Source organism: Oryzias latipes, chromosome 12 (assembly GCF_053564925.1).
Source record: "Oryzias latipes strain Hd-rR chromosome 12, Olatipes_Hd-rR_3.1".
In the NCBI taxonomy this organism is placed as follows: domain Eukaryota; kingdom Metazoa; phylum Chordata; class Actinopteri; order Beloniformes; family Adrianichthyidae; genus Oryzias; species Oryzias latipes.
Genome location: NC_136248.1, coordinates 26434880 through 26458701, shown reverse-complemented (window position 1 = coordinate 26458701; position 23822 = coordinate 26434880). Strand labels below are relative to the sequence as shown.

The following is a 23822-nucleotide window of genomic DNA, read 5'->3' as shown; positions in this document are numbered from 1 at the left end:
TTGATTCAAGTAACCAGAGGCTGGATTGATTTGATCCACGATTACTGCTGTTATGCGTTAGGTCACCAGAAAAGGAAAGGCATAAAAGATCGATCTCTACTTTTATGGATCAATCATTGATTTATTGAGCTTGGATCATTTCAGATCGATTCATCGATTTTATCAACCCAGCCCTATTAGTCTTTTTTTACTATTTTTTTTCTTACCAGATCACTTCCTTAAAACCTGATGATATCTCTTTTTTAAAAGTTAATTTGTTAGTAGAGAATGAATGATTGATTTATATTTAGACCTAATTTGATGGTAAAATGCAGACTTAGCAAATGAATAGGAATGAGGTCATACACAGTTTAGTCAGCATAACTGTGTTACGGTTAGGCATTATTGATCTTTTTTGTTTTGACCCCCTCAAACCTGGTGCTAAAGTCTATAATTAAAGGGCAGAATCCTAACAGACAAGAGTCTTTTGTTGTCATTAAATTGGGGCAAAGTAAAAGTTGTTTCATAACGGGTGTTTTTTCTCTCAAAGCATGATCTGAAAAAGGCCGTGCAGATGAGCTTATGAAGATTTTCCTCCTTGAAGTAAAGAGATGGGGCTAAGATATGTGATGGCTGATGTGTTTTCTCTTGGTGGAGGATCTTCATCCAAACTCTTGTTTCAGGTTGATCTGAATCCCCACAGTGACGATTCAACAACAGCCTCTTTTTTTATTGGAGAAACGCAGAACAACATTTCATGTCACGCCAATCAGCTGCACCCGTCAGGGGAAAATGAGCAAAAAAAAAAGCAGCTTGTTATTAAATCTAGGTCAGAAGAATGAACTGCTCCCTGGTCCATATGCTTGTTCACAGCTGTGCTCTAGGAGTGAGGCAGTCATAGTTAGCAGGAGCTGCACCTTCAGCGCTGCTGTATGGAAGGAAGCTCACTTTCTCTTTTCTGCAATAACACTCATTGAATCATTTCTTACGGCACACTACGGAATTAAGTGACAGAAAATAAATGGATAGATTAATTGGATTTTAAAAAAAGGCAGGACCTAGCAGTTTTGAAGAAAACAAGGTGCAAAAATGGTGCAAGAAAGAAAAAGATGGCATGCTCACCTGAAGGGTGATGAGGAAACACACTTTCTTGCTTCTGCATCTTTCTCCAGCGTGTTTACAAGCTACGGAGAAAAGGAGAGCCCGCTTGCCTCACTCTGTGTTTGGGTGACAGAGCCTCTGTAGCAGCTTCGACAGCGTGAGCCAGCAGGCGAGTAAGGCAGGAGGACGATCCAAGAGAGAGGAGTGGAGCGTCTCTACTGCCTCGCCAAGAGTCATCTATGTCAGCTTCTCCCATTCTCGCTCTGTAGACATCTACCATGGAGCACATGTACTGCAGATGAGGATTTATGACGAGGCTTGGAGATGGGAGGAGCGCCAATGGAGGGAGTAGTAAAGGCTGAAGAGGAGAAGGAGGACGAGGTGCTGAAGAGAGTAAGACAGCAATCACTTCTAGTATTGGCTTAGTCGCTCAGGCAGTGAGCCATCACTCTTCTCTGCACTCTCTCCTACCTTTGCAGTGGTGAACGCTGTTCCAATTCACAAACTACATCAGTTCGGCTGTGCATGGCAGAGCCAATCTTCTGCCAATTTGCAGGCTGAACAGAATCAGGTTGGTACGAAAACAGTGGAATGGTTCTGGTTCACAGCAGTTGAGGCGAAAAAAAAAAAAGAGTCCAAACAATGCTGTTTCATTTCTTTAAACTGTTTGACGGTAAAAAGAACAGCATAGTTTCTGTTCAGATAAGCCGGTGTGTAAGTTCCCACACTGACTGGGATTTGTTTTGCAGAGGATTGGCAGTTTTTTAAGTGTATATGTAACTTCAACATTATTATACATCACTGATTCCTTGCTAATGTTATTCATTTTTACTTTATAGTGTTATTGTCTTAGAACTGTAATGCATGACACATTGACTTCATTTCTTCACAAGTTCACTCTCTTTGCAGAACATAAAGATAAAGTCTGAAAAGACAAAATGTAGTGCAGAGCATTTCAACATTAAAGGGACTTATATTATGCTATCCGCAGCCTTTTATTGTAAACAATGTCCATGTATATGATAATATAATACCTTTGGCACACAAAAGAAGTTTTTTTTTTCATTAAATATTAGTAATTTTCCTGAGTTCTCTTCCAACCCGGAAGTAAGGCGACTCAATCTCTGGGGAACCGGCTTTCACTCCGTGTGGATGTGCCCATTTCGTGATGTCTACCTAGAGTCAGCCTCAACAGCGTGTCTGCGTTTCGCCAACGAAAACACACAAATTTCAAACTGTTGGAAAGATGGACGTCCTTCTAAAACGAAAGTGTTTTTGTCAAACACCAGTTGCTACACAGCGAAAGTGGGTGTGTGTGTTAGCCTAGGGGCGGTGCTGGAAGTGCAGACTCTTCCTAGAAGGGGCTGTTCCTCACCTTGTGATGTCACAATGTGAGTATTCACTCGTTTTCATGGATCGGGAGGGGCTGGGACTAAGAGAGCAGGTTTTTAGAGCAATATTCAGAAATCTGTGAACGGATTAAAATACCGCTTTGGGGCCTCTTTTCGTAAGGAACAAACGTAATACACTTGAAAAATAAAAAAAATTGATTTTGCATGGTGTAGGCCCTTTAAAGACCCACTCCAATTAAAATCATGTTTTTGCTGTTTTTAACATTTTCTTCTTACATTTTTCTGATCATGAAGGACAAATATAAAAAAACACAAACTCAAAATTGAATTTTGAGTATTTATTTATTGAAGTTGTGAATCAGGAGCAGACTAAAAAATGCAGTTTGAAAAAGAGCTTATTTGTGACTTAGAAAACACCCTGGAAAGGCCACAAGCTCTGCTCTGCTACATGGAGGGAAAGGGGGCAGGGTTGCCCTGTGCCAACGTTCCCGCCAACTCATAGGCAAATGAACTACTGTCACTCAATGCAAATAACTTAAAAGATGATCAGAGTGGATCTTTAAGGTGACGGGCAAAGTGATTTAAAAATGAAAACACTTGGAAAGCTCTCAACTTAGGTTATTTTGTGCCCTAAAAATAAAAATATCAGTCAACGTCTTTCAAAAAGTAAAAAAAAAAATAAAAACATGTGGAGAACCTCTGACAGACTAAAATACATGATTTCTAGTTAAGGTGGGTTATTACTTAGTGTCCCATGGGGATGCCAGTGACATTTATAACTTTTTCAGCAATCTTGATATTCCTGCTCTCTCAGAGGACTTTCGGAAAAAATTGGAAGAGCCCATATCGGAGGCAGAAATAGTTGCGGCCATCAAGTCAATGCAGTCAAACAAGTGTCCTGGTCCAGATCGCTTCCCCACAGAATTTTTAAAAAAGATTTTCTAGATTACTCTCACCGGTACTTTGTTCACCTATACTTTATAGAATCTTGTAAATTGGATCGATTACCTTGGTCCTTTTCTGAGGCCTGCATTACACTTATTGCAAAGAAAGACAAGGGTCCTACTGATTGCACATCATACAGACCCATCACCCCTTTGAATACGGATGCTAAGATCCTAGTAAAAGTTTTAGCTCATAGATTGGAGAGCATCCTTCCTACCATTTTTTCCAAAGATCAGACAAGCTTCATTAAGGGCAGACGGGCATATTTTAATATTAGACAGCTCTTTAATACTATCTATTCTGCCCCTGAAGACATACCTGAATGTGTGATTACCATTGATGCAGAAAAGGCATTCGATTGGGTTGAGTGGCCTTATCTGCTGGCTGAACTGGATACATTTGGTTTTGGGCCTGCCTTTAATCTATGGATCAAGTTACTGTATCTAAACCCACTGCTCCTAAACATCAAGCCCCTTTAACTTGCACCCTGGCAGCCAACAGGGCTGCCCTTTGACCCCTATACTCTTCAACTTAGGGATATAACCTCTTGCTTTTGCATTCGCAGCTGTAAAGACCTATCTGGTATTAGGAGAACAGGTGTGGAGCACAGGGTCTCCTTATATGCAGACGACCTGTTGCTCCATGTCTCCAACCCAGCTCAGTTCCTTCCCTCTGCCTTGACATTGCTCAGTCATTTTGGCAGTTTTTCAGGCTATAAGGTGAATATTAAAAGACTGAGCTCTTCCCAGGTAACGAAGCAGCATAAAGCCTATACCTCAATAGTTTCACTCTGAAAGTTGAGCGCAGTAGATTCACTTACCTTGGAGTCACAGTTACCAAAAAATATAAATATTTTGTGACGGAGCGCCTATAGATGCAGTCACCTGCGCACACACACACTCACGAAAGCATACACACACAGTTTTTCCACACATATTAACCTCTCACCGCATTTTCAGACACTGTGTCGCGAGGCGGGCGCTCCTTGGGTGGGTTGTGTTGAGGGTGCACACTCAATGCGCTTTACCGGGATCCGTTAAGAACCGCGAGTTTCAAACGGAGGGGAAAATGTGGGGAAAAACAAATTATTCATGTAAATATATTATTTATTATTGTTTGTAGCATTTTGGGATGGAGGGATTTATTCCTAAATGGTTTGGGATTATTCTGTGTTTTTTTTATTTTATTTTCTTTGTAAATGGGTGGCAGACATTGCCAGAATGACAAGCAAAGGACTAATCAGAGGAATATGCAGAATTCAGCCTAATGGGAGGGGCTTAGATATATATATGTATATATATGAGGGAGAGGTTAGTTGCCGCAGGCGGGCAATGAAGGAAGACATGAATGTGCTCCTCTCCTGTGTAAATGCTGTTGAACCCATGTAAAATAATTTCACTGAGGATTATTGCACTTGGGGATTTGTGGAGAAAAAAATAAACCAGTTGCAATTGGAGCACGGCTGCCTGGATCTGTGAAACACCCATCCTCATCACATATTTATTCAAAGAAAATTTTGCAGTTACTTTAAACCAGATCAAACTCATAGTCCGGCAGTGGTCTTCCCTATCAATGTCTTTAGTTGGACGAGTGAACTCTGTTAAAATGGATATACCGCCTAAACTTCTGTATCTTTTCCAAACTCTACCAATATGCATTACCGGCTCATTTTTTCAGCAACTAGACTCTCTTATATGCTCTTATAAAAGGCAGGGTAAGCAACCTTGTCTAAATAAAATCTACCTCCAAAAAACTAAAATAGAAGGGGGGCTTGCCCCGCCGAATTTTCGCTTCTATTACTGGGCATCCAACTTAAGAAATATTGTGAAGTGGTCTTTCTACTATGACCACTCGGACTGTCCTGACTCGATTGCGCTCGAGCTTTGCCAAGACAACAATCTCTCGCCTCTGACCTTTGTTGGCTCTGGTTTGCCTCTGTGTTTATTGCATCTCTTAACAACCCTATAGTTAAACACACACTGAAGATATGGTCTCAATTTAGAAAACAGTTTGGCCTTCACAGTTTCTCTATTTGGAGTCCTATTGCTATGAATTTTTAAGCCATCTACTATGGATCCAGGTTTCCTGCGGTGGCATCACAATGGTATCACTCGCTTTAAAAATCTACTTATAGAGGATAACTTGGCTTCATTTGTACAACTGAAAGAGAAATTCGATCTTAGAAACTCAGATTTTTTTCGTTACCTTCAAGTACGCCATTTCTTTGTTTCACAACTACCAAAATTCTCAACCACTATTGAAACAGAAAAAAACTGAAAAGATTTTTTCACTAGATCCATCCCGGAAGGGTCTTATTTCTAAATTGTATAACATTATGCTGGACTTTAAATATCGCTCTGTGGATAAATTTAAGATGGCTTGGGAAGAAGATATGGGGCTCCCTATATCAGATGATACTTGGGTTTCTGCTCTTAAATTGGTAAACTAATCTTCATTTTGTGCTCGAGACCAACTAATTCAGTTCAAGGGGGTACATCGGGTCCATATTTCCAGGGTTAGGCTGGCCTCTATGTACCCCACAGTTAGTCCAAGATTTATAAGATGTAACCTTACAGATGCCATGTTCTTTTCGTGCCCTCATTTGAATGTATATTGGAGGACAATCTTTAAAACCAAATCTATTAATAGCCATTTTTGAGGTTGTGAAGGACCAAGCTGTTTTAAGTAATGCCACAAAAACACTGTATAGCCTTTGCATCACTCTTATATGGAAAGATGCCTCTCCCCCTTCTCATTCCCAGAAGCTACAGGATGTCATGTGCTGCTTAAAATTGGAGAAAATTAGGTGTTCATTCAAAAAGTCTTTTGACATATTTGAAGATTTATGGGGTCTCTTTTTGAAAACATTTCCAGTTTTTTAGTAATATAAGCTTACAGCAGCTTAGCTGCATGTGGTAGCACAAAATGCAGGTCCTGTGTGATGGAGTGATGGTATGACTGAGGCAGTGACAGGGAATGGTATGGGGTATTTTGTTTATTTTATTTATTATTCTTACGTATTATTATGTTGTTGTTTTTTCCTTAGCTTTATTATAAACATTTCTTTTAGTAATTTGTCTTGGGTTAAAAAGAAAAAAAGAAAAGTGGTTTATTACAACACTTGCTAGCCAACAAGATGGACATTTACCCTTGTTAACAAAAAATGAAATAACTTGTTTGGCTCTATAAAGTCTTTTAGGACTTTGTAGACTCTTTTATTCAATTAGAAATAAATAAATTAGTGACTGACTGTAGAGTTGCTCCATACTGAAGCATTTCTTGGGAGTCACAAGTCTCAGCATACAGCTTTCATCTATCCTCCTACATACAATCTCCCAGCCTTTTATTTCCTGGCATCTACTAACTCTCTGTATTGGCAGAGAATTCAGCCCTTTTCCTTCCTTTTTATTCATATTTATGCTCAAAAAGTAAAGTTTTAAAGGTTTAGCTTTAGTGTCTAATAAATGTTCATCTTGTTCGGCCCGCAACCTAAAGCGTTTTGGATTTAAGTCCACTGTCCAATTTGAGTATAGAAAATTCATACTTTTTTTGTGTGTGTGAAATGGCCAAATAAAAATAGGGAACACCAAAGCGTGTTCTCAAATTGTGTGTATGCGGTTGGGGTTACTTACCCAGGCAGTAAGTTAGTGTAGAACCACCACTGCTAACCGGCAAAACAACTCAAACAAAACCCCATACAACACCGAAAAAAACCCCAACAAAATGTTATTCAATGCTTCCCCTCCTCCCCAGCCGATGGTTTAGTCCAGGTGAGCAGCTAATTAGCCCCCAGCTGATTCTCCTCTGGTTCTTCTCCTTGTGTTAATCCAAGTAGACCTCCTGTAGGGGTCAGCCTTGGTTAAAATTAACCTGTTGGCAGAACCTGGACCTGACGGAAACAAAACCAGCAAATGTCCATGCAGAATACATGACCTGAGGGTGGAGGGACGGCATCCTCACACTGACTAAAAACAGAAAAAAAAAGAAAAAGACCAACCTGAAGCCACATCATAACAGATACGACCTGCTTTATATGAGCTCAGCTTATAGTTCAAGTGCTGCACTTTTTTAGCTTAAGAAGACAAATGTTTCTGTGTATGTTTGAGCAGCTGCATGATAAATAAGAGAGCATAACAGCAATATACAGTGGATTTTCTGTATTGTTTTGTCAAGGAGGGTGATCCAACACTGTTTGCCTGTAGGTACCCCAGCAATTTTCCAATGCAATCTGTTACGGTTGTGTGTAATTAGCCCATTTATCAAATAAAATATTCAACATCTGTTAAACTGGACTCAATTAATCTGACTAAATCATTTTTCTCTTTTGACTTGGTTTAATATTACATTTTTGCACAGCACCTAAACAAATTTATGGTTGTCAATAGTAATTTGTAAATAAAATGAATTAAACTGATTTAGTTAGTTGAAATAACTAAACATGCAATCATTCTAGGAGTTGGAGAAGCTAAAACATACCCAAGTTTAGTGAAACTGCTGGATTTCCTGAATGCATATGTGAATATAATGGTATTTTATTGTGAAAACCCTTTTTTTAAGCAACACACTACACTGACATGTCAAGATATTATAAATACTATCGTTTTCTGTTTTGTGTTTTACTTAAGAGATGTCAGAATCATGTAATCTTTCAAAATAATTGTATATATTTAGAAAAAAATGCATGAATCAGTTCTTAAAAGAGATTGTTTGACTTTATATCCGCCAGATGGAGAACTTTTCTCTGCAGAAAAACAAGACATTATGATTATACAAGGAACCCAAGCGTTTTTTCTTTTTTCTTTTTTTTTTATATATAACTTTAGGTATAAAATCTTTAAAATTTGAATTTAGGGTATAGAATATTTGTTCACAAATATTCATTCAGTCTTCAAATAAATATAAGCTGTTCTTCAAAATAATCTTGTAGTCATTTTAAACCAACAGTGTTGGATATAAACTCTCATTTGTTATTTTTAATATTCCTATTTTATACAACTATTTGTATTTATAGTAAAATAAAATAAAAACAATATAAAGAAATTTTTTATTATTATTATTTTACGATAATGATTAGCTTTGGGCCTGTAAAGGAACAATATAAGGCTTAGCAGTTTCTGATTTTTTTATTAGCATTCACTCAGATCATTAAACATAAATGGAATGTTTGTCCACAAAAGAATAGTGAGGTATTACCTTTTTTATCAAAAATAAACTAGAAAAAATTACTTTTTTATATTGAACTATACTATAAACTATTGTCTGTCGTGCTATGGCATCTTATTGAGACTTGGGTGTTATCTTAACAGAGATGCTAGTTTTAACAAATAATCCAGAACCAAATGTTTCTAAACTTTCTATTGATCATAAATTAACTTATTACATTTTCCAACAAAACGAATTTGTTTTTTCAAAAGATCAAATTGCATGAATAGTAACAAAAAACAAATATTTCTAGAAGTAAAACTTTGTCATGGGAGACGCGATTTTAGAAATGAATGTGATCTAAAAAATAACTACAGTATATTTTGTGACAAGCAGATGGAAAAAAGTCAAAACAAAAAGATTGTTAATTAATCCTAATTTGATTTTTGGATTTGTGTTTACAACACAAGAGATTTGTAGTAAAGCTAATGCCTCTCCTTTTCCATTTGACAGTGAATCTTTTTTATAGTATCAGCATTTACCCACTCTGAAATCTTAATTTCAATAATGGACATAAACAACAACAATAACCGTTCTTTATAAGCAAACGCAGCAGTGGTGAAGAGGTTGAGCGCTCGCAGATTCCCGGGTTCTTCCAAACAGCACTTGTTTTTTTTTCCTTTTTTCTTTCTTTTAAAGCAAATTTTATGATGACTATTTATGTTTTCAATCTTTGCACTGTTATGTATTGTAATTTGAATACATTTTCCTGTTTTGTGAAGCACTTTGTGTACAAATTGTACTATACAAATAAACTTAACAGCTCCTAATTCCCAACAATTTGAATAAAGAAATACTCAGAAAAGCAATTTTAACCATAATATACATCATAAATGTGTTATGTCTTCATAAAAATGCAACAAATATGTTAAAAACACAAAAAACACAATTTTCATGGTATTGGGTTTTTAAATCAGTAAAAAAATACAGGTTTAATTAAATGTAATAAAAAGTCATTTATGGAGGGAAAATTGTTTATTTTTGCAGTTTTACTATCATATTACGCTGACTGGAAATCATTTCTCTGACTATTGAAAGAAGGGGGAATTATTGCAAATTGCAGTAGCACCATCTAGTGTACATTTGTTAAAAGTGCAGGAGCATCCTTTGGTGGTTTCAGTTTTTTTATTTCCCTTTTTCCTTCGCAAGATACATCTATATTTAGTCAGCAAAGCACACAAGTCTCTTAATACACCAAAAAAGATAAATAAATAAACCCTAAACACATGGAACGAGCATCAACATTTTGGTAAAACATTCTGAAACATTTTCATTGTATTGTCTCGCATTTCATTTGTTCCCCGGACCGGACGGGGAGGATTACAGCGGCTCTGCAGACGCAGCACCAAACTGGAACCTTGTCTGCAGTTCTTTTGTCCAGTCTGATGGCAAAAAGTCTTTCTGCATAACAGCGCTTCATGTGTTTTTTCGTTTTTTTCATTTTCCAAAGCGCCCCAAGACCTTTAATGCAGTGGACTCAAACCAAAATAACAGGACTGGTGTGGGATTTGGGAGAATAATCTGTTCAATATTAATGATATTGTTTAACACAAGAGTTTTTTTTGTTGTTGTACTTTTTTCAATCCTAAAGTTTAAAGATAAAGAAGCTTCACCACACAGAGACTTTCTCTTGTTAGAACCTGCTCGCAAAAAAAACAACAAATATATGAAATATTTAAAAATATGATAATTATACTTGAAATGTTTCCTGTTTAAGGAAAGGGTGTTGCGTAAGTACATATGATATGTATATCAATGCTACAAAGTGGAAACCCGTCATCCACTAAACGTTTAATGATCAGGAATGACAAAAATAAAATTAAAGAATGTTGAAGAATTGACTTAACTAAAGCTGCCCTAAAGAGCCCAAACTGAGCCAATTTAAACCTTACCTGTGATATAAAACATCACTGCATAACCTTTGGACATTTAAATACATTAGATAGACAAAAATTATTGAAAATGTACTAATACACATGTCTAAATCTACTTCAAACTTGTATTTCGAAAAATTAAACGTTTTGTTTCAAGCCAGTGAGCAGAAAAAAACAAAACAACAAATCAACTTTGGCCTCTTCTCCAGGATTTTTAACATCCAACATTTCAACATCTACAGACAAACTATTTAGCCAAAAGAAAATCCCTGAACTGAGACAAAGAAGGAACATTTTAAATCTTCTACTCTAATATGAAGAAACAACAGATTGCCGTACCAATAAATAAGCTTAAAATAAAAAATTTCTGCAAAAAAAAAAAAGTTTTTTTAGTTGTTTAGCAATTTAGTTGTTTGTTTAAAATTTTTAAAAAAGGAAGGAAGTACTTGGTCACAACTTCCTGATGCTTCACATTCCAATTTTGGCTTCAAAAGTTCATTTGATCTGGAGAAAACTGAAACTGAAACGCAACAATCTAGACTTGTTTGTTGTTGTTTTTTTGATAAATATATGTAAATTACTTTTAAACTAGCATTTTGCTTTAAACGTTTGTAATAATAATTATTTGAAAAGCTTCAAGTTGGGTTTTGCAAATGCTGCACTCTGCTGGGCTTAGTTACATGACGTCTAAATGCTGCATCTCAGAAAAGTGAGTCGTGAGGAATTGGAATCATACAGTCTATTTGTCCAAATTTCAAACTTTTCCCTGACAGTTTGATCTTCAAGTGATTTACTGAATAACATTGATCCCCAGTTTCTTTTGAGGGAACCAGTGCAATTCAAAAATAAGCACACCTCCTACCGACTGGCCTTGGAGTCGACAAGGCTTTTTCAGGGTGTCCTCTTGGATCCTTGTTGAGGCGCGGTCACTGAGCAACCCAGGATTTGGTTCCAACTGCAGGGATCAATCATCCGGAACGGCTTCATCAATCCACTTCATGTAATCCAGACTGCCGTCCTCCACTGGGAAGCTGAGGATTTCTGGGGTCCCATAGGGATGGACGGACCTTCAAAAGGGGCCGCAAAACTCATCACAGAGCTCAGAGTCCAGCTACACTCGTGATTGAGGAAATAACAGTGGCTACACACAAAAAGAAATCTGTTTATACAATGAAATTCAAAAAAGCTGCAAATTACAAAACAGATGTCCTTTAAGTGTCCTTTAAGTGCTTTTATCTTAAAAAACAGATTAAAGTGTTGACATTTATTGTTTGTTACTCCTCTGTTTCTTAACTATTCCACTCATAAAAGCCTATTTCAGATATGATTTCCATTTTCTTTCATAGTTTTACTTTTATTACGCTTCTGACTTGTCTTTCTAAACTTGTTTTTTTAAGGCATGATCTATTGGCCGGATCGCCCTTGCAAAACTTGATCTCAAAGGGTCTTTTCTGGTTAAAATAGGGTTAAAGGTCCTGTATCATGCTATTTTTTAGCCTTTCAGAGTAAATGATATCCATATATGATAATATATTACCTTTGACACACTAAAGAAGGAAGTTATTTTCAAACCCCCGTTTTTTCTACTCAGAAGTAAGATGACTCGATGTCTGGGGAACCGCCTTTCGCTGCTTGAGGGTGCCGCCCACATCCTAACTTTTGCAAAGATGGATGTATATTGTGCATGGAAAAGGAAGCGTTTTGCCAAACACTGCTAGCTCCATGGAGAAAGTTGGTGTGTGTATTAGCCTGGGGGTGGTGCTGACAGAGCAGACTCTTCCTGGAAGGGGCTGTTCCTCACTTTGTGATGTCACAATGTGAGAATCTGCTCGTTTTTGTGGATTGGGAGGGGCTGGTGCTCAGAGAGCAGAGTTTTAGAGGAATGCTCAAAAATGCATGAAATAATCAAAATAGTGCATTGGGGTTGTTATAGTGAGGAATAAACATTAAAATACACTTCAAAGCTCAAAAAGATTATTTTGCATGATATAGGCCCTTTACACAAAACCTATTATAGATGCCAACTATCTCGTTAATTAGAGGCATTCACAAAGAAAAGGTAAACATTATTTGTGATATTTGTCATAAACAAGAAAGGGACGCTTTGAAGTTTTTTTGTTTATTTTTATTTAATTATTCTATATCGACAGGAATAAAATGAAAAAAGGTCAACAAAGCCTCCGAAAACCCACCCTAATCCTTAACTAATAAAAAAACGATATAGTGCAGGACTATGTAGTGCCCTGAATTGTATTGGCAATTAGGACACCATCCCCACTATTTTTTTTTCCCTTTAAATAGCGAATATGACATCATCAATTTCATGACCTGAAAATTAAATTGATATGGAGCCTTTTACTATATATGCATCTACTAAAAACATTGCTGGTTTATTAAAATATACATTTAGATAAAAATGTTGGCTAAAATTGTTCAAACACAATACATTGTGGTCTATATTCACCAATCTAGTGAGCATTGATGCACACTGGTTTTTCGCAGAGTCTCCTGGGAAATTTTTAGGGCACTTGGTTTTGGAATTGTAGATTCGGACAACACTACAAAATGAGGAACGCTTCATATAGGGCACTATGTAGGGAGTAGTGAAGGATAGCAACCGAAGAGCACATGAACATGGAAAACAGAATTGTGAGGCTCAAAAATCAAGTAAAATATGCATATTTTCTTCTTAAAAATAGCTTCTTTAAAAAAAAAAAAAGACTGTTGTTTAAAAATATGACAACAAACAAAACAAAGACTTTTGACAACAAAGAGCGTAAATTAGCCTTAATAGTAATAAAGTGGAGTAAATAAAAATATAAATCTTAAAAAGCTGGTGCAACAAGTAGATAAACACTAAAAAAATTTAATTTAAAAGAAAAAAGTCCAGATTTTATACAATCCACTCAAATGGAATAATTCTGTATTTGGTCTTTCATCGTATTGAGGCTCATTTAAGGCTGTGAGAGTGGATTTTTGTGTGTGGGTGTGATCCTGGTTTTGGTGCGACTGCTATGGAGGATACGACCACAACAATCCAAATGTTTTGGCTGATTTTTTTTCAACAAAAGCCAACCAAAGGACAAAACTGTGGGAAATTTGGGGGAAATTCCAGGGCAAAGAAGGTGAAATGCAGAGTCATGATCAAAGAGGAGACATCTCTTTTTCAAGCTCAAAACCAACAAGTGAAGTTGTGAAGGAATCAGTGCAGCTAATAACAACCCCGTATTTCCATTTGTCTGCTAAAACTGAACATTTCGTTTTTAATAGAAATACAATGCCACATTTGTTTTGTTCATTTTCTGCCAAATAATAAAAAAGGAACAAATCTAAATTGAAATTTCTAGGATTTCCACAGTAAACTCACTCAAAAACAGCTCTTACCTCACATAATTCACGACTTGCTGGATTTTGGAGCTCCTCGTCTTCACCAGCTAAAACAGGAGTTTGGATTTAATGACACACACACTTTTGGGTTCATTTAGCCGGAGAACTACACTTCACCCAGAAACACTCACCATCAGGATTTCTGTTGCATCCTGGATCTCGCTTTTCCAATAATACCTGAAAATACCAGAAAGAAAAAAATGTTCGCAGACTTTCAAATTTCAGAAGCAAAAAAAAAAAAAAAATTCTGCATAGGCGTTTACATTGTGGAGGTTCTGTAGAGGATGTTAACACTGGCTGCAAGTCGATGCTCCATGACGCCCCTGAGGGAAAAAAAAGCTAAAGCAGAAGGGAAAATTGAAAATCAACATAAAAAGAAAACAATAAAAACGTAATATGAGGTCACAGACACTACTTTTTTAAATGTAAAATACAGATCTCAGCAAGCAGAGGCAACTAAAGTGAACAACTGCAAGACTCCCAAACGTTGTTTCTGATAAAGCTCAGATGAAATATTTTATTGCGGGTGCGCTGCGAGGTGATTTCCATAACATGAATCTGCTCCGCGGTTCCTTTCCTGTCCTGTGCTTAATAGATGGAGCTCATTAGCATGCAGCTGAACCGCCATCTAAGGCTATGAGAGTGCAAACGCAGCGCTCCAGTCAATTTGCAGCTCTGACATAATTTTCTCCGCTGCCGACAGAAAAGTCCGATTTGTCTGGAGTGGAATGACTCTGAATCACATAAATCACTTTGGCACATGTGCAGAACGTTACCGTAGACCAAAGCTCGATCTTCTGGTTAGCACGCCGAACAAACCCACTTTGCAAAACAGCACGTGATCTGCTGGACTGATAAAGAGATAGATGGCGCTCTGTTGAGTCGACACAAAGTTATTGTTTGTGTACAGAAAACAGAAACAAACCAAGATCTGTTTAAATTAGACTCGGTTCATAGTGGGATGGAACAGTGTCCAGCTTTTTTAGGTTTAACTAGGCCTGTGGGTCATTACAGCTCAAACCGCGATTCTTACTATTTTAGATATTATGGGTGCTAAATGTTTGTCTTTTTACTGAACGTGTGAAAATTCTTATCACTTCAAACATTCCCCCTTAACACTTTCTCTGTCAACGTCCTGGTGAATTTCAGCAGTAGACAAAACGTTAATGTTACTTTGGATTATTTTACAACAAATCCTAAAAATGTTCGGCAGTTTATCCTATCCTCAAGCTTTAGCTGATTCCAGTTCCAGTAGAAGACGATTGTAAATGAAAACGCAGCAACACCTCAAAAAAAATGTAACAACTAGAAAACACTCACAGTCCTTTCATCTAAATGGACAGCAGTGTTTCTAACAAATATGTTTTAATATCAGATTTTTTTTACATTTTTAGTGGAAATACCAAAAAACTTTCAAACTTGAGATAATCATTTTACAGAGGTGTTCCAGTATGGTTGCCAAGCAACAGTCATATGATGTCACATAATTGGTGTCACCAGATTTTCGTGATGTCAACTATTTATTACATTTTTTTTTATTCAAATTGTTGAATATATTTAAAACAAAATAACTTTTTAAAACCAATTTCAGTAAACTGAACTTCAGATTATTTTTTTTCCATCTATGAAAAAGATGATAGATTTCGTTTGAAAATGAGAACTTTCCCCGACATTTTATTTTGAAAGGTGATTTACTTAGCCTTTACATATAGTTTTGTTGATAAACTTAAAAATCAAACATTATTCTGCAATTTTACATAAATAAATACATTGCCTGACGTGTATTTTTTACTATAGTCTAATTATATGTGCAATGATAGGAAATTTGCGATGTTGGACATCACAAATATTCTTGCTTGTTTAGATCGTTAATATCCGAGTATCAACCTCAGCTTGCCCCCAAACTCTTCCACCTTTAACCCCTTGTGCTATCCTAGTGGGTCATCTAGACCCACTAGACAGTGCGCTGAAACTTTTTTCTTCAATGATTTGTGATCTTCACTGGTGTCCATGGATTACATGAAATCTTTCCACCTTTATCCACCTTTGTCATGGTAGGGAGAACACGTCAATGTAAGGGTGGGGTCATCTAAGATAGCACAAGGGTTAACTGGATTCAAAAATATAATATAAATTATTTACCATAGAATAGCCAAAGTTTATAAACGCTAAACACCAGTTGGTTTAGAGAATAACTTTTACTAACTGATCAGATAAACAGAAAGCTCTACAAATGAACTGGGACTCTGGGATGTCGACAGAGACGTTAAAACACCGGAGAGTTTTTCGAAGTAAATATGGATTATGAGTAGATGAGACAAGGACGATGCTCTCTCGTATCGTTTCACCATGATGGCTCTCAGAGTGGTGGGGAAAGAGTCTGAGCATGCCCAGAAGCTGAATCTGCTCTCAACTGCCACCAGGAACCAGTTTTAAATGGGAATGTTTGCTAATGATGCTTATCTAACACGCCTGCCACCTGATGCCTGGCCAGCAATGAAGAAATCAGTGAAAAAACAAAAAAACACACGCATTGTACTTGATTTCTGCACTGTTTTAAACTGAGCTAGAAGCGATTTCAATGAGTCGCTGAAACACCTACAGGACGAGCCGTCCCAAAGATCTCATTTGACTCGGCTTTTAGAGACGGAGGCGGGTGTTTAAGCTGCAGACGATCTGACCTTGAATGCAGAATTCCAGTCCTTTTAAAGTATTTTGGATGTTTGCAATTGTAAAATTGATGACCACACATGTAAGAAGGTTTTTCATCAGGCACTAAAATTTGTAAATTTCAAAAAATATTTAATTAAGTCCAGAATAATTTTAATACCAATGTTATACTTGATACTGTCATATTTGTTACATCTCACACAGATCTGTCCTTTACTTCTTGTAGGCATTGTTTGCAAATAAAACATGGAGTTTCTTTGTCATCATTAGAAACACGTAGTCATGACAGCGGTGAACTGAACCATAAAAAAGGGGGCCGTCAAGCCAGACGCCATTCAAAATCCCTCATAGTATGTTTTTTAAGGGGTGACGATGACTAAACAATTTGCCAAATTCTTATTTTTAATATAAAGCTTAATAAAACCTTTTTTGACATTAGTTAAGTAGATAGACAGACTCCATTCTGCTGCAAAACCTAGGCTAAGTTCAACTGTGCAACCAGTAGAATACATGCCATTATCAGGCCGAATTTGTATTATTTTTTATTTATCTTGCTCTAAAGTTTTTTTTTTTTTTGTAATCTTATGGTTCTGCAAATCATTCTGGTCTCTGTTTATATTTGTGTGAGTGTGGCGAAAATGTGTTGTTGTTTTTTTTTTTATCAATTTACCATTGTTTATCTCGATTTTCTTCACACCTGAAGGATGTGACCTCTGTGGGACACTTGCTTTATTTTATACTCGGCGGGGACAAAAATGCAGGAAGCCAGATGCCAGCTAAGACGAGGAAAACAAAGACGTACAAAGATCCATTTGTCTGCCAGTGGATGCACCAGAACCAACAGGAGCCGATTGTTGTACCAACGTCCCTCCTAGGATTTTCCAACTGCACTTTTATGTCTGCTCCTGATTTATAACAATTTGATAAAAAACAATACTCAAAAACGCAATTTTAAAATGCATTATGATTATCTTTTCATATGCCCTCCATCATAAGACAAACAAGTGCCCGAGACAGAGGTTGAAAACACTAAAAACATGATTTCTATTAGAGTGGGACTCAAACTCCAGGAACTAAGAAATGCACCACTTTGTGCATCTTTACCTGGCAATTTCCTTCGCTGTTTGCTCATTGGGGCTGTTGATGAGAAGAACGGAGTGGTGGCCGGCTACGTAACTTCCGGTTAGAACCGACTTGAGGCGAACCCCGATGGACCACAATGCCGGATACAAAGACATGAACAGGAACAGAAACTGCGGGGGCAATATTTGTACCAACAATACCGTTAGAATAGCACATTAAAAAAAAAAAAAGTTTATGTTTTCGAACTAATTTATTGTCGTTTTATTTTCAGGTCGAACTGAGACCAACCTCCAATCCTTTTGTCAGTTAGTTAGTCACAGAAAGAAATGAATTAAAAGTTGTTTTGTTTACACGCTTCTCCCTTTAATTAAACGTTTTAAATGCCAGAGCGGGACGGTTTGGGTTCTCACCAGGCCGGTGAGCAGCAGAGACGAGCGGAGCGTTGGGGTCTCGCGGCATCGTTTGAGCAGCGACTCCATCCTCGCGGCACCACAGAGTGACATCAGCAGATTCCGACAGGTGCTGACACCCCGGGCCAAACTGCGCCGAACTTCCTCCATAAGTTTCCCCCGACGCTGTTTTTTGACTCCACAAGAAGCCTGTGATTTCTCATAACACTTCTGTGCTCTTCAAAGGTCCCCGGAGATCAGGAACTAGGAATCTCAAAACATTCAAAACAGCAGTGTGTTTTTTTTAGGTCAAGTGGTAAAATACAGTGACAAAATGTTGGGTGCTTTGATTGGCTGATTGAAACGTCTATCATAAAATCCAACCAATAAGACTGTAGTATGCAATTTAAGCCCGGCCTCTACCCCTGCTGTCATAATCGGCTTACTTTTCCTTAATAAATAAGCGGTTGAGTTGTTGATGAAACATAAAAGCAAAGTTTGTGGTGTGTAGATAACACAACTATTGAAAAAAAATTGTAAATTAATGTCCGTCACTTTCTCGAGTGTCAATATAAAAACAGAATGGTATTGATCCCACAACAGAGGACTTGATTTGATACCACAGCTCAACATAAAACACCACTAAATGACTGCTTGAACACAAACAAAATACAAGATTGTCATAATTACAGAGCTCCACACAGGCCCTATAGAAAATATAAGTTCTGGTTTTCAGCTAAATATTTTGTGTAGTAGAAATCTTGGAGAATTTAGCACACTCAATGACTAAAGAAGTGCATTTTTAATAAGGGAAAGTAAATAAATACAATATTCTGGCTTGATGAGTTTTTAACACTTTTTTAAAACAAACTTGCAGCAAGATTAAATTAGTAAAAGTTTTTTTGTTTTTAATAAGGATTTTCATGTTTCAGCATTTTCTGACGGTTGCACGTCTTAATGATTTACATTATTAACCCCAAATACAAGGTCTATTTGAACCTGTACTGTTGATATTTAACCAAAAAGTTGAGCATACTATTCATACCTGACTCCGCTCAAAGTTATTTGATGAAGTTTTTTGTTGCTTTTTGTTTTTGAAATAAGTTTAATACTATTTTATATATTTTTTTTTAACCTAGCATAGTGAACTTTATTTTTACAAGATTATAACATCACAGTTTCTCGGTCTTGCCTAATAAATCACATTATTCCTTTATTTGAGCAGTTAAAGTTTGTAATTGTTCTGTTACAGGGTGCATCATGTTGAAAGTTTATTCTAATGTTTTTCCTTCCATCATTCGGTTAAAAAATCTACTGATAGCTTAACGTAATCAACTGTCCAATGTGTTAAACACTAATTACAGGCTAATCATGTTTTGAATCATCAGTATAATGATACACTTATGTGTGACGTTTATGATGTGGAACAAAAACGATCAGCGGTCTTCATAAAGCCTCAAACAGCTTCTGATTTAAAATAAACTCACTACAAATTAAGAATGAAGTCACTTTTTATGTTGAGCTTTAGTATAGGCATGTCCAAAGTCTGGCCTACAGGCCAAAGTCTTGTGAAAAATACCACCAGCCTACAGTGTGTATGATTTCTTGCTTTTGATTGGCTAACTTATGTTTTAAGTCATTTTAGATCCGTGGCAAAACCATTGCTCGACACTTTTGTGATACTTTCTTGCTCATTTATAAAATGCCACATGTAAATTAAAAAGAAAAAAAAAAAAAAACTTATTGGCTGTTTTTCTGTTCTACATGAAGAAAATAAAAGTACGCCTAGCACTTAAATTTTCATTAACATTTAACGCCATTATTAGGGTTCAAAGAATGCAAGCCAATTGACTGGTCCTCACAAACGTTCACCTGACCAAATCTGGCTGTCTTTGCAGAAAAAATGTGGACATCCCTGCTTTAGACAATGCCCAAAAAGTAGACCATCAAGGACAGCATTCATGCAGATGACATTGAATTCTAAAAAAGATCGTCTTTCATGGCGTTTCTTTAAAAACTCTCTGAAAACCAGCCTGAGTTTTTTTCTCCAAGTTGCAAATAAAAGGATATTCCATCAGTGAGCCACTGCGTTGTTTCATAGAAATAGGACACTTGTTGCAGAGTAATAGCAGCCTGCAGCCTGTTAAGGAAAGAGGAAGGGTTTAGATTAATTTTCCGGTTATGGTGACTAAATCCAGACAGACTTATTTGCATAGCAAGACAGCACAGTGAGTAAAGACACACACACATTCACAGAAATATCCAGTGTGAGGTCTAGCAGAGAAACACTTCTTCAGAGAATGGAAGGTTGATCTAGAAGCTGCTTTTCCCCACTGTGACCACATGGGGAAGCTGTGGCTTCATCCATTCTTTCCTGTGAGTGGTCATTAAACGTGTAAAACTCACATGGACTTAAGATGAAATGTAAATGCTCCGACGCAGCAAGCAGCATGACTCATCCAGGCAGCCCAGCCCTTTTTGTCTTGACCTCTTCTCCGCCATCCTTGTCGTACCTCGTTTCTCTTTCACCCTGATTTTTTTTTCCCTCTGCCTGGGCACAGAGGAGCGATCGAACAGCAGGGGGCGCCACGGGAGTCGCCTATCTGAAAAATGAACCAATTTATTTCCCATGCTCTCATTGGAGAGCCCATCAGAGATCTCCAATAGAGCCACTTAAGCCACTGCTCGCCGACATAAAAGAAGACAACCAAAATAGAGCGACGGGAAGAAAGCCGAGAGGAGAGGCGTTTGATCTGCTCGTTCTGGGACATCACTCTGAGGGGTTTGCATCCCCCCAAGGAGAGCTAAGGCCTGTGTGTCCTCTTAGAAGTCGAATGTGAGAAACGAGATTATTTTTATTTATGTCTGTGCTTTTTGTGTGTTTGTAATGAGGCCACAAGGTCTAGAAAGGGAATGGAGGGAGGGTGGGGGGTGAAATGCGATGATGGGGCCAGTAAAGGACTCTAACAAGTTGCTCTTTGATTAATTGACATTAAACTGTGACCATCGCTTTGTGGGATCAATTAAGCAGCTTTGCAACACAAGTTAGGGGAAATGAAAACCTACTCAAATGAAAATTGTGTTTTTGGAATTTTTAACATGATCTTGTGGCTTTTTTGTCATGATGGAGGACATATATATTTAAAGTTTTGATTGTGTTTTTTAGTTTTTTTTTTTTAAATTATTATTCAAACTGCTGTGAATCAGAAGCAGACGAAAAAAATGCAATTTGAAAAACCTTGTAGCAGTGATGTAGGACCTACAATTGCAAGCCACAGACTCACTGCTCTGCTCCATTGTGATGCATCCACTTGCAGACAAATAGATCCATGTACATCCTCAATTTCCTTGCCTGAACTGGTATCTGGCTCAAAACTGTACGACTGTACGGCTGGACAGCTATGAAATTGCCCACCATTTTTGTTGCAGCAGCTATGGTAGGTTGGTGGTGTAAGGGGCTGTAACCCTTGTGCTATCCTAGGCACTTTAACATTGGGAGTTGGGTCATTTAGACCCACTAGACAGTGCGCTGAACCTTTTTTCTTCAATGATTCGTGATCTTCACTGGTGTCCATGGATTACATGAAATCTTTCCACCTTTATCCACCTTTGTCATGGTAGAGAGAACACGTTAATGTAAGTGTGGGGTCATCTAAGATAGCACAAGGGTTTTTAAGCTAGCAGGACAGGAGAGTGTAAACAATGGGATGATGGAAAATGGAGGCAGGCTCACACTGCGCCAATGGTCTTATCCACACTTCAAAGGCAAATTTCTAATGAACTATTGCCGCTTTGGAGGAAAGGTCTGAGAAAACAACAGTGTGCTTTTTAATTTTGGCTTAAACCGAACAATCATAATCAAAAAAACCACTAGGAACCCCTTTGAAAAAGAGTAAAAGATGACCGGACTGGGACCTAAAAGAACGCCTTGGTGAGACTGAAAATGAAAATCATTCAGTTTTCTCTAGCTTTTTTTCTGCCATTTAAGTTCTTCCCTTTATGGCTGCCGCATTGCCAAGTTTAATGCGAGGTGGAGTGAGGTAAAGAAAGACATGAAACTCTCAAAAGGTCACATAAGTCCTAATACCAGGACTTTCCAGGGTGATTACTAAGCTCGGTTCACCCGAAGAGGTTAATTAAAAGAAAAAAAAGGCAAGTAGGCAGAAGTAAAGGAGTGTCTACATCACTGCTTGAAACCCATGTGACCTTGTATCCGCTCAGACAGACACAACCATCCGTCACGGCTGATTCCCAGGCACCTCCTGCTGCAGCTACCGAATTCCCAGAGTGACTAAGAAACTGAAGCGCATGTAGCATCACTCCCAACTCTGACAAGACACAAGAAAAAAAAAAAAAAGAAAAAAAAACACAGCCGCCGAGACACCCCAGCTAAAGTCCCTCAGGTATAAGGCGAGCTTGGTGTTTTGTCATCTTTCCTCAATTCTCTTCGTCAATCTTCTTTTACCCTCAGTTGCAGCCACTGGAGCACACAAGACCATTTACCCGAAAAACTCCCTTATTTACTTCCTTGTTTACAATATTCACAGCTAAACAGTGGCATAGTTAGAACATTTTATATAGAAGACTATGGAAGGGTGGTAAATGGGAACAGGAGAGTGGAAGTCAATTACACATTAAGTATCAAAAAAAAAAATCATATTTCAATCATATTTTAAACAGCTTTATCATTGTTATTAATAACAAGTCCCCCACATTGCTTCTTATGGTGTAGGGCAGCGGAATGTGCAAATGTGTGTGTGCAGAGACTGTGACTCTAAAGCCCTATGGGCCTTCGAGGCAGGTAGAAAAGTGCTATATAAGTCTACACCAAGATTTCATTAAAAAACATTACTTTTGTTATTTTTGAAAAGCATAAAGAAGCTTGTGCTGATGTTTCTTTAAATATATTTGTCAACTAAAATATAATATTTACTCAAAAATTGGGGGCCAAGTAGGGGGACAAAGCCTTTTGCTTGTAGCTCCGCCCCTGCAGCTTAAATTGATCCCAACAGTGAACTTTGGGGGTGATGGAAAGAGAAAAACGAGGAGTTAGGTGAATCATTTGGGGAAGTAAAGTCTGGAGAGGCTTTTTAAATAAAACAATAATTAAAAAAAAAAACAACCTTCAAAGAACTGCTTAGTTCACACGCAGGGATGAGAGGCTTAAACCACATCAGTCTCTGCTGGTTGAGAGTGAGAAGCCTCTCCTCAGAGTGGATGGGGACACCTACGGTGCTTCCTCATTACACTTTCTCACCAAGCCGTCTGCGGCACAACCGTCTCTTGTGCTGACGCAGGTGGAATGAGCTTGTTCTCTCGCCATTCAGAAGCTCGGAGAGGGGAGAGGCATAATAAGTTCAGACTCCAAGTTAGAGTGCCTTGAGGCAATAACATGGAGGCTGAACAGTGGAGACCTAATGGAAAAAGTGTCTGCATGTGTGAAGGGAGGATTAAATAAAAAAAAAAAATCCGTTACACTGATACTCTGCATTTCACAACTCCTTCACAGAAAATTAACAACTCCTTAAATGTATTGATTCATAAACATCAACCAAAAGACCTCCTTTTTATTCTTCCTTGCATGTGAGGTAAAAAGTACACGCTCAGGAAGAAAAATAAATATGTAAATTTAAAAAAAAAATCCTTGTGGGTTCAGGGTTGGTGTCAGACTCATGCAGAATGCATGCGCAGATGAAATAATACTACGTGCATGAAGATGTTTAATTCACCATCATTGCTGAAGAAAAAAAAACACTTTTAAAAGAAAGTCCTTCAGCAGAAATTCTTTCTGCAAAAGCAAGGTCACCTGGAAAAACACAGTAGAAGGCGGAGAAGATCAA

General features: G+C 37.6%; 2 protein-coding genes and 1 long non-coding RNA gene across 5 annotated transcripts in view; all 3 read right to left on the bottom strand.

The window, feature by feature from the left end:
• Positions 1 to 1374, bottom strand: part of LOC110016037 (ras/Rap GTPase-activating protein SynGAP) — a 29642-nt gene extending 28268 nt beyond the window's left edge. The window contains exon 1 of the mRNA XM_020707547.3: positions 1102 to 1374. Within this exon, the coding sequence (XP_020563206.1) occupies positions 1102 to 1141 (40 nt within the window). The 5' untranslated portion in view covers positions 1142 to 1374. The remainder of the gene's footprint in view (positions 1 to 1101) is intronic.
• An 8161-nt stretch (positions 1375 to 9535) lies between these two features.
• On the bottom strand, positions 9536 to 18323 carry zgc:63972 (protein CutA homolog). Of its 3 annotated transcripts, none has more exons than XM_078955478.1 (6): positions 18004 to 18318; positions 17615 to 17763; positions 14104 to 14179; positions 13972 to 14017; positions 13838 to 13887; positions 9536 to 11520 (listed from the first exon to the last, which is right to left on the bottom strand). In XM_078955478.1, exons 2-6 carry the CDS (start codon positions 17640 to 17642, stop codon positions 11418 to 11420), a joined length of 303 nt encoding a protein of 100 aa, XP_078811604.1. In that variant the 5' UTR covers positions 17643 to 17763; positions 18004 to 18318; the 3' UTR covers positions 9536 to 11417. The 3 variants fall into 3 exon arrangements, with proteins under 3 accessions (XP_078811604.1, XP_004074579.1, XP_078811603.1); XM_004074531.5 differs by having other exon boundaries at positions 14104 to 14163; positions 18004 to 18310; XM_078955477.1 differs by having other exon boundaries at positions 9686 to 11594; positions 14104 to 14163; positions 18004 to 18323.
• A 1606-nt stretch (positions 18324 to 19929) lies between these two features.
• LOC144996196 (uncharacterized) overlaps positions 19930 to 23822 on the bottom strand; it is a 32060-nt gene continuing 28167 nt past the window's right edge. Inside the window, exons 4-5 of the long non-coding RNA XR_013659233.1 lie at positions 20389 to 20585; positions 19930 to 20122 (exon numbers count right to left, since the gene is read on the bottom strand). This is a non-coding gene — a long non-coding RNA (uncharacterized LOC144996196). The remainder of the gene's footprint in view (positions 20123 to 20388; positions 20586 to 23822) is intronic.